At 39.8% G+C, this 11,149-nt stretch overlaps 1 protein-coding gene across 2 annotated transcripts in view; it reads right to left on the minus strand.

The window, feature by feature from the left end:
- The window catches only part of capn1 (calpain 1), a 31,797-nt gene extending 21,187 nt beyond the window's left edge, over window positions 1-10,610 (minus strand). The window contains exons 1-5 of one of the 2 annotated variants that reach the window (XM_044340912.1): window positions 10,450-10,610; window positions 6,364-6,471; window positions 5,757-6,049; window positions 2,544-2,613; window positions 438-556 (exon numbers count right to left, since the gene is read on the minus strand). In XM_044340912.1, coding sequence (XP_044196847.1) covers window positions 438-556; window positions 2,544-2,613; window positions 5,757-6,011 — 444 coding nt within the window. In that variant the 5' untranslated portion in view covers window positions 6,012-6,049; window positions 6,364-6,471; window positions 10,450-10,610. Of the gene's footprint in view, window positions 1-437; window positions 557-2,543; window positions 2,614-5,756; window positions 6,472-10,449 lie in introns of both variants that reach the window. The other variant, XM_044340911.1, reaches the window with a different exon arrangement.
- Between the last annotated feature and the right edge of the window lie 539 nt (window positions 10,611-11,149).

Genomic DNA, 11,149 nt, shown 5'->3' on the forward strand with positions numbered 1-11,149 from the left:
GGTTCCTGACAGGATATGACACAACAGGAAAGGTTGGTGCAGAAACACACCAGAGCTATTAATGCCATTTTATTGGCTATGGCTCAATACAAATGTCCACTTTGCACGCACCGTAGTTCATAGAAAATACGGATGTGGTGACATAAAGGAAGGAAATAACAATAATAATTTAGTTTATTTATTTTTTAAGGACATTGGCTGTGAGGTTTGATACTGCACACACAGAGTATGCATAGGCTGAATAATTTGGACTGTTAAAATCTGTAAAGTTACAACCTACAATGTGAAAGTCCTAAACTGAGGGTTTAATGTGAATACAGTATTAGCAGCTCATGTAAGGGGATATTCTACTACGCATACCGACCATGTCCATCTTTGTGTTTGTTGTATTTCTATGCTTATACACGTGTAAATGTAGGAAGCGAAGCTGTTTTCACCTGGAAATGAAAGATGCCAGCATATCCATGGGAGAAGCTCTGTCCATGAGGAACAACTCTGTGGAGGAGGTTGTCGTTTAAGGTCAGCGAGGCGATGGCTGCCAGTAGCCAGCAGTCTCCTGTGGACGCACACACATAAACATTAAGTCATATTACCCTGGATCATAAGTCTCTACAATAACAAGCCCTGAATGCCCAAAATCTCACCAATGATAGATGTGACTGTACAATAAAAAAGATTGGTGGGTTGTTTATTTAAAACAAGTTGTATTATAGCAGATTAAACTTGAATGTACTTGGAGGCTCAGTAGGAAGGAAACTCATAAAACTGGAATTCACCTGGTAACAGCTCAGTAAAGGCAAGAGTCAAGGACTATGTTTGTAAAGCTTTGCTTTCATGGAAATGGGAGAGGCACCAGTTTCACCGGACTTAAGAGAGGGACTGAAACTACCGCAGCTCCACAACAATTCACTTCTGTTGTTGGCAGGAATCCCACTATGGCTTTGGGCCACAAGAGCCATTTCTGTTATTATACACTGCAAAGGTTTCTTGGTGACTCATCGTTTTACTGTGTTTCTTTTCTTTACAGTGCTGCCACACTTTCAGGATGTGATTTGATATAATCTGACAAAAGACAAAAAAAAACAATGATCTCAGTTGTGTTATCTGATTTACTAAGGTTCAGTTCCAAAAGTGCAGCAACAGTCAGTCTTTGATGGCAGCAGTTTAACGTTTCGATTGATCTATTGTCATATTGGTATCAGAAGCTTTTACGTGTTAATGCCAAAGGTCAAGACTATTCCTAAAACTCTGTGTTTCATTATTAATGCTGGTAAATGATCCACTTGTGTACCAACAGTGATTCTGCCAAGAGAGAGAGACTTCCAGTTGGATTTTTGAGCTTCACTGTGCAGAATGATGTGCAAAGTTTGACACACACAGTTAGAAATGCTGTTTTCACGTCAACCTGCTGAAAGTGGAAACTTTCTCTGTGCTCACCTTGAAACTAAATGTTGTCTTTAAACATGTCTGAAGGGGATCTTTAAATTTCTTTCTCATTTTCATCACTTAAACAAGTCTCTCTTTTGCAAGGTGGAATGAGTACAGGCTGTTTCATTTTATGGTGACAAATTTATTTTCCCATCGGTCGTATAATCTAACGGCTTCTGATAGCAGCTCGTAGGTCGTTTTGCAGATAACCTTCACAGTACTGATAGAGACTACTCAGCCATGGTGAATTTAGGCTGTAAAACTAACTGATGCATTGTGTTTTCTAGCTCAACATTTTTTGGGGGTATTGTTTTGCGATTCAGCTTCTCCACTGGGATCGAGGGGGACGGGTAAAGTATTTCATTTGGAGATGAGGAGAAGTTGTTTCCTGTGTTGCTACTGTGCTGCTACTGTGCTGCCAGAGCTACTCAAACAGAAGGGGTGGCCTTGTTTACAGATGTGAGGCAGAGAAACAAAGCATAAATAATACATGGAGCTCTGTGTCGAGCAGGAAACATCTCTGGCAATAAACTGGTACTGCTGACTGATTGACTGTTAACTCTCCTTCAGGCTGCTTTTCAAAGTAAAATAACCCAAGACAGATTTCAAATGATTAATCAAACTGTTTATTGTAATGCATTATGATTTTTTTGTTGTTGTTGTTGTTGTTTAGTTACACCTTTAGGTTGCCTGATCAAAACTAAATTACTAGCGAATTCTTCATCTGCATGTTAGCAAACATACAGAGGTGTAATTTGAAAACTTTACTGTGTCTGTCTCTCAACAGGAAGGTGAGTCAATCAATCAGCTTGTTTAACGTGTCCGGCCACACAAAACACTGTCGAAATTTTTGTGCAAAGTATAATTCCTGCTTAAGACTCATAGGAAAATAAACCGTACTGATAACAGTTAATGCTTCATATCAGCAACAGCTACATCAGTTAGTATCCCAGCCTAAGTTAAGGGTTCAGTGTCTTGCTCAAGGGCATGTTGTCTGTGGTTGTTAGAGGAGAGCAAAGCTTTACTTATTCATGTCCTACATCCAGACTTGTACAGCTAGACTTTGGATTGCAACTGGCAAACTTCCAGTCAATCACTAGTTTGGTGGGACTCACCCAGAGCTCCCTGACAGATGTCAGTGCGAGTAGCTCCATCCACGATGAACTCGGGGCGTTTGCAGAGCTCCTGTCAAGCACACACACACACACACACACACACACAAACAAAACAGACAAATTAGAGCTTTGCTTGCTTGGAAAATACATTTTACGCATGTTTATGCTGTCAGTCTTTCTCACACTGACTGTACTGACAACTGTAAGGACCTTGTTTATATAAATTACATCAATTATAGAGGTTTTCACATGTCAAAATGTTTTTGAAAGCATCTTGAATGCTAATTAGAATACACAAGGCAAAATAATGCAGTTAAACTGGAAAAATTCAGATGTGTAATATTGATTTAACTTATATTATGAATGACTGAAGTGAAACCATGTAAGTTTTGTAGAACAGGAGCCATAACTTCCACATGTTGCAATTACAGGGTAATGGTAAGCGCTTAAACATAGTATAACATTAGCGCATTTAAAAATGAGGCACAAAGTCAGCATACCGACTCAATAATGTCATCGATATTTATCTTAGGTTTGGTAACATTTGCTAACATTAGCCAACATAAGCTACTAGTCATACCAGACCAAATAGGCAAAGTGTTATGTGCAGCCAGTAGTGATTGGTCTGGGACATTATAGTGTTTGGTACAAAGACTGGAGGCAGCTAGCCAAGTCTCCATTATGTTTACTCTTCTGCAAACTCGTCTCATTTAGCTTGTATCTAACATGTGAGGTTAAACATGTAAAAGCATGACACCGTGGCTTTAGAAGAAGTCTTTCAGCATTCAAATCATAACCATCAAAGTAACGGTTCCTTGGGTTTTGTTTCCGTTTAAGGCTAGCACAAATAGCAACCCCCCCTCTAATACGTGACTTCTGAGATGTTCGAGGTTGCTCAAAAGGTAGCTCTTAAAACCACAATGCCTTGTTTTCAGATGTTTTTGTTGTTGGTTTTTTACTTGAACTTAAAGTTGTTGTTGTTTTTTATTTCTGACTGAGCTTCTTCTAGTCTGTGCGCTAATGTAAGCTAGGCACACACATCCCAAAGCTATCTCCCCTTAGCAGTATTATTATTCAACTTTGAATAAAACAGCAAACAAGTGTATTTTCCCAAATGTGAAGCCGCTCCTTTAAAAAAATAATGCACGGCTAAAATTAACACCAGACTATTTGAGGACATGCAAAGGTCATGTAATAAACATTTCAGGAAAACAATGTTGCATTCTAGTGTTTCTTCTCCGCGTCTTGTTCCTCAGTATTCCCTGCTTCACAAACCATCTCCTATTCAGCATGTTGAGTGTCGAGCGTGCGAAACCCAACATGAAGCTATAAAAAGAAATTCTCCATTTCTCCTTGTGCCTCATAAACACACACACACACACACGCACACGCAGACCATAAGACACATGGTTGAGTTCACAGAAACCATCACACACACACACACACACACACACATTGGCTTAAATTCACACAATTTAAAGCTCATACAAAGCACATATTTTTTTTGGGGGGGGGATGTGAACACCATGAACCCTCTTATGCAGCGTAAATATTACAGATCCTGTGGTGCAGGAGAGGCACATGCATTATGAAAGATGAAACTTTTTGGAGAAGTGAGACCACGGAAAGCATTAGGGCAGACAGAAACATACAGGATATACACGTTACACGGAGGTCTACACACTGTTCAAGCGCACGGTTGCTCTCGCACGCGCAAATGGAAGCTGCGAAAGGAGCGAAGAGGCTGCAGTCACGCTAATGATCACGACTAGAGAGCTTTTCAGATCACGACTGACAGCAGCGACCTGTCACGGTATGAGCGAATCAAACTGTAATGAGACTGTGCTGTCTTCAGGGCTCCCGTGATAACGCCCCCCTGAAGACAGTCCCACTTCGTTCTCTGGTGTCATATTCAGCTACAGGGAGCACCCGGGTGTATTTATAATGTAGGGAGCAGTGATGAGAGAGAAAGAGAGAAAAAGACTGGACATTTAGGGAGATACGAGTAATAAAAGGTCTTAAAGGAACAGTTCAACCGAGAATGGATGTTCAGTCATTATCTGCTTGCTTCTACAGTCATGTTAGTCCCACGCATGTTTGTCTTGAACTTAAAGGACCATACCTGCATTTTGCATGCTTTTTTGTGTTTTTCAAATCACATATAAGGCCTACTTTCATTCCTGCTGACATTTTTCAAAAGACAATCATAGATTTTCAGATTGAAAATGGCCTCTTTATGTCTCTGAGGCAAGCATTTATGTTCATCTTTCAGTGTGAAAAGTTTGTGAAAAGACAACTTTGTATTTCCTTGCAAGGTATTGCAGTTGAAATGGTGCGTTGCTTTGTTTCCATTTTCAGTTGCAGGCTGAATGCTGAGATTTGAGAGCTGACTGACAAACAGCATCGCAATTACACTCTGTGGAAATCAAAGAAAAAGACGAACAAAGGAGAACAAGAACATGGGTGAAGAATGAACTTCATAGCTTTTTTTCTTTGAAAAGGTTGCAGTTTGGCAGCAGACTGTCAACCGTTAAATGCGCTTTACACCAGCACTTCAGTGCGCCGCACTAGTAAGACTTTTAATGAAGCAGAGGAAGCTGCATTACCAACAAAGGTAATTTAACTTTCACTGAATAAATTATGTCAAATAAGTGTCTGCAAGTTGCATTTTATAATATAACACCATGAAATCAATCAATAGATGCCTTGAAGGTGAGATAAATACATTTTGACATTTGAAAACCCATGATGGTCTTTGTAAAATGTTAACTATGCCTGGTGTATACATGTGATTTGTAATAAACTGGATTAAAAAAATGCAAAAACATTAATATTATTTAACACTTAAACACTTTTTTGTAGCCAAACAGTGTAAAATATGGTGCAAAAGTCAAATATTTACCAGAATACCTTCCATATTTTCCTCACTGAGAATCAGTCATACTTTGACAGAGGACTCTACTGGATTCTGCAGGGTTTGTTTACGTGCCCTTTTTTGGAGGTATAAAATGCACAGCCCTCTCAAAAGTCAGTTGGTGTCAAAACTTGAGGAGAAAGCTGGGATGAAACTACAGGAACTAATACTGCATGTGTGATGGTCTTGCAACCTTAAATGAAAGACCTTAAATAACCTTGAATAAAAAGACTCTAAATTATCAAAAGTTATATTCAATAAACACAGCAGAGTTCTCCGACCCCCCCTCCGTTTCTCACCGTGGGCCTCATCCAGCGGACTCCGTAGGTCTTGGAGGATCTCGGGCCAAGCTCCTTGAATCCCAGAGACGAAGCCGCACACGGGAACAGGTGATCCTCAAACAGCCTCCCGCTCTGGAGACACTGGGCTCTCAGAGACTCATAATCCTGACCAAGAAACTTCACCGCTTTGTGGTTCTGTCCCAGACCTTCATCCCGATCCCACTGGCTCCTCAGCCGGGCGGCCATGCCTGTGGCGTAAATGTGCGGCTCCATTCTGAGCTCGTGGGGTTAACAGTCACAGTTGTATTTTTCTATGTGTGGAGCTACGATAAGATAAAAGGATGTATCAGTGATTGATAAGGCGACTGTGATTTCTCGCGGCTACGGTTTTAATGTAAAGCACTGCGGCAGCACTGACGTAAATCTGATATAAGGTGGTAAAGGCTTCGTGGCTCTATCATAAATCAGTATGAAACATCAGCAGCCATTAAGAAGCTATAAAATATTGATAAAAGCAGGCTGCTGCTTGGTTGTGGTGCTTGTGGTTCAGATGTAGCTGGATGCTTCGGATGCAATAACAATCACAAGTGCAGGGTCTCAAGATGCAGACGTTTTAAAGGCTCACAGCGAAGATAGATCTTATCCCAATCACAGTTATTTTTTCTGTCCAAACATCTGACGCCAACAGGAGCACAGGCTGCCGGTCCCTTCTTGTCCCACCAGTTGCTAAAACCTAAAAAAAAAAAAAAAGAAGCCACAAATGAAATCCTGAACACAGAAAGTATGTCAAAGATGCAAGTCCATACATAGCTCAGTGCGCTGTGTATGTGGCACAGACAAAAGAAGCAGTCCTACACACCCTATATGCACATATTCAGGGTTTAAAGGCAAAATGAGCTCTTTCCAGTCATCCATATCCACACACGCTGGCTATGCATAGCACAGGGATTAGTCACAATAGGCATATCAGGGCTACTTTAACAATGTGGTGCAGAATGTGTACACAGTGTCAATCAAAACTTATTAAAGTCAATGTTTAATCAGACAAGTTTGCTAATAAAAGTTCTGTGGATGGCAGCTGTGTGTGCGTGCGGTACAGTAATTGTGCACAGGGCTGACAGAGGATGCAGTTTTGTGTGAATCTTGATGCACAATGAAGGCGGCACGAGGCCAAGAACAAGCAAAAGCTCTCTCTGACTCTTTAATTAAGCAGAGCTGGAGGGGGGGTGGGGGGTGAACTGTTAGTGCCACCAAAGCTCTCAACAGAACTGGAGCTTCAGAAACAGTTTGTCTCAGTTCACGTGTCTCTCTCTCTTTCTGTCTAACACGCACGCAAACAAACATACACATAAGCCAGGATTATTTTAACTTCACTTTTTTTTTATTTGTTATGGCTCTTTTTTTTAACTACCTCAACTCTCTTGATATCCAAACTGAACACTCTTCCTGTTTCAAGACTCAGCTGTCAGTCGGCGCAGACTCTGGGGGGGGGGGGGGGGGGGGTTTGGCTCTCATTGGTTTAGAGAGTGCAGTAGAGTCTTGCTACAGTTTCCACTGCTGTGTGTGAACCACACCCATGAAACACAGCCCAGTTCACTGACTGAAAACTGTTCCTGCTAACAGCACATGTAACTACAACATCTGGTTCTCAGGCTTCTTTTTTTGCTGACTGTGAAGAAGAATTGTTTTGTTATGAGGAACTGTATGGAGACATTGGTTTTACTACACTTTCTCTGACTATTGCTAGAAGATGTGGGCAGTAGAACTTCCACTAGCAAGAGGACTACAATGATTACTACTGTACCATCACTGCTAGTGCTATGACTCATACTAGCATCAACTGCTACAAATATTATCACTAAATTGACTTTAGATAATTAGACTTTTTGCCACCTCTAATGGTTTTAATACCTTTTCCGGTTGTGACCCTATTGTGAGGTATCAAAAACTATAAAGTGAAAGCTGGTATTGAATGTCCACTCAGATTTGTAATCCTCTTTACTTATTGCTTGATCAGACTCTTTCTGATTGAAAGCATAATTTTGCAGATTCTTTGCTTGTGTTTAACATTTGAGAACATTGGCTTCTTGTTTTAAATGTAAAAAACAAATTTATAAAAAAGCATGTTCATATTCGTCAAAGTAAGGTATAAAAAAGTATCAGTATTGTAATTCAGGCAGTGTGTCAACACTAATATAAAAAATTCAAATTATCCCTAGCCTAATTACTACAAATACTACTGCCTCTATGAATGCTGTTACTTTTACACCTACAACTACCGCAACACCAGTGAGTGTTTACTTTTACTTTGTGTACATGCAAATGCACAGCCCACATGAGCTTCTAACACCAACTGCTGAAGTGCTAAAACTGCGCCTGTCAGAAAAGACCATAACGTCTCACCATTATACTTCAAACAAAGAACTCATCGTCTCAATCACACAACAGACAAAGCATTTCCTCTTCATGGAGAACATCTTTTATAGGACTAATGATAGTGGACCTGAACGTAACTTTGCACATAGAGATCTTTAATTTTGCTTGCGTGCTGCTTCACATTAGGTAATGCAGCATAATTGTTTTTAGGTGTTCACAATTTAGCTTTGTACCATAAATATGCACATTTTGCAATGACTGTCACGAATATTGTCAACTATAAGCTGTTTTGTATTAGGAAGGGTTAGGGTCAGGGTTAGGGTCCATGTAAAATGGACTAATACTGCAAGTATGATTACTACTACTTCTACTAGTCCTGTTTCTGCCACTACTGCAGCTACAGCTACTACATCTACTGTTATTACAACAGTAATACACATATTATAATGAAAAGCTACTATGCTAGAATGGGTCTATTTGAATGAATTCAGTCTGATTGCTACCAGACATGGCATAACAGTTACATGGCAGAGTTTGGGCATTTGTATTAAATCAGCAGCCAGTGTAGATGCCCTGAATTTACTGTAACCAACAATAAAGTGAAACAACTCCCTGCATGTTCCACCACAGCATCCAGACCATTCTGTGGTTTTATTTTAAGTCTTTAATGCCTCTGCATGCGTGTTATCGGGGCGCTCTCTGACCAATGTGAGTTCAATTTGCCTATAATGAATATTTTATTTCCCTTCATATGTGAAACACACTTAACACACCCCTCCCTTATACACACACACACACACAGATATCCTCCACCTCACCGCAGGTAGTGACATCTATGAGAAATGACAAGCTGTAGACTACATGCCCAGACACACAAAGGGAGGCTTTTCACTGGCTGTCTACCAACAGGGATGAGTTACTGTATGATTAAGCAAAATATATAAAAAGATAATTCAAACAGATGAGGAAATGAACCTCCTGAACCTTCTCTATGGAAATATATGTGTGTGACCAACCCACAACATATAGTGAGTAATATGTTATCTCACAGTCATGCATTGAAATAACTCTAAAGGCATCATATTTCCTCCATAACACACCATGTAATGAATTGCAGCCATACTGTAAATAACCACCATGATCACAGTCATCTGTTTCCACGTTTACTAAAGAAGGAATTAGGTTACATACACATTATGTCATTATTAGCTGTTATTATGCAATTTGAAAGAAAAAAAAGACATGCAGCTATAAAAAGATAAATATACTGTACATAATGACAGATAAGGGGCACACAGTGGGTCACATGAGTTTAGCTGCAGACACGCAAAGATTTTGAAACCAATGTCAATACAGTATGTGTCACTGCTGCTTTTTCTACGCCTGAGGTTTCCACATTAGACAGTGAGGGAATACTTAAATACATGCTGATTGTAGCTATGCATTGCCTGCGGGTGTGTGTGAGGTCTACTGTGTGTGCTGTGAGTAAAAATTCTGAGCGCCTCCAGTGTATTTCTGCATGCTAGACTCAATCTCCAAACACTGTGAAATTAAATATCCAAAGTATCTTTGCTTTGAAGCCATGGTGAAAATAGACCTGCATAGAAACTAGACACGCCCAGTGACCACTGGGGAAGATAAAATACTGAATCTAGGAGTGATTTTTTTTAAACAAAATGGTATCATGCAACAGCCTTAAAACACTCACAAACACTTACAAACATGCTGAACAAGTAGATTTCACTAATTTTGTTTCAAGAGGTTTACATTTACTGAACATCAGTCCACTTTTATGTATTTTAAAGCATATCCTTATGAGTAAAACTTTGAGATGGACATATGGCTCCCTCAGATAAGCATTGTTGAGGTAGGTGTGGCCCCTGAGCAGAGATACAATGTCTAAGCGCAACTTGACAACTTCTTAAGTTGACTAACACGAACAGCTGGGCGACCCCCTTTCCGTTTCACCTCACTCTCATCAAATACAGTACCCGTGTACACTAAGCAAAGGAAAACGCAAGCGACAACAACGGATTTTGCGCAACTGACCGCGTAACATCTACAGATTTGCACGGTTTTTTTTTTTTTTATGATGTCGTGAAAACTGTGAGATAATTAGCGAGGACGTTGTTTTAAATGATCGGTTACGGTTTTCACATAGCAAAGGGTCAGAAACTTTATGCTCTCCTCATTAAAAAAAAAGAAAGAAAAAAAGTTCAGACAAGGATGTTGGAAGCATTTTGACATATGCTTTCAATCTTCCTGCTGCGCGGCACACAGCCTACAGTGGAGTAGAGGCGTCAAGTAAAACCAGTGTTGATGAATTCATATTTACCTTGCCCGAGTGTTTCCTTTAAAATGTAGCTATTTTGACATTCAGTTTGCCTCCATGTTTAATATAGATCCGTCCCCTCCCCTGCTCTCCACCAGCGTTTTTAGTAGTTAGAAACGCCCTGCTGCGTGATCTATTGGATCTAATGTGCCCCCTTCACTGTGCGTCTGCGCAGTGCCAATAGTCATACAACTACTGAGAGGGAGGGCTTCAAACACTGTGGGCTTCCTTTTGTTTAGAGCATATGCTATTTCATAAAGCATCCTAATCTTGTTAGGTTAAGGTCATATTTAATGTAGAAAGTGCTGGCACTGGTAGGTATACTGTACGCAGGTCGACCTAAGCTGTCTTACTAAAACAGTGCTGCGCATTGCAATGGAAGTTATTATGTTAATATCAGCCTAGTTCACTTTTCTCAATGGTGGAAGTAACTTAGTCCATTTCCTCAAGTATTGTTGTTATATATAGTTTTGAGGTTTAAGTATTTCCATAATACACTTCTTTATACACTATATTTCTAAGGACAATATTGTACTCCACTACATTTATCTAGTGGACAGCAGTTACTATGTTACAAATGATTAGTACTACTACTTTACACTTATATATAAAGTTTTATACTCACAAAAGTTTTAGAATACCTCAATTTTTCAATTTTTTTATTGAAATTTATATACATTTAATAGCCTATGTCAATGTACTT

This window comes from Thunnus albacares, chromosome 22, assembly GCF_914725855.1.
Source record: "Thunnus albacares chromosome 22, fThuAlb1.1, whole genome shotgun sequence".
NCBI lineage: Eukaryota > Metazoa > Chordata > Actinopteri > Scombriformes > Scombridae > Thunnus > Thunnus albacares.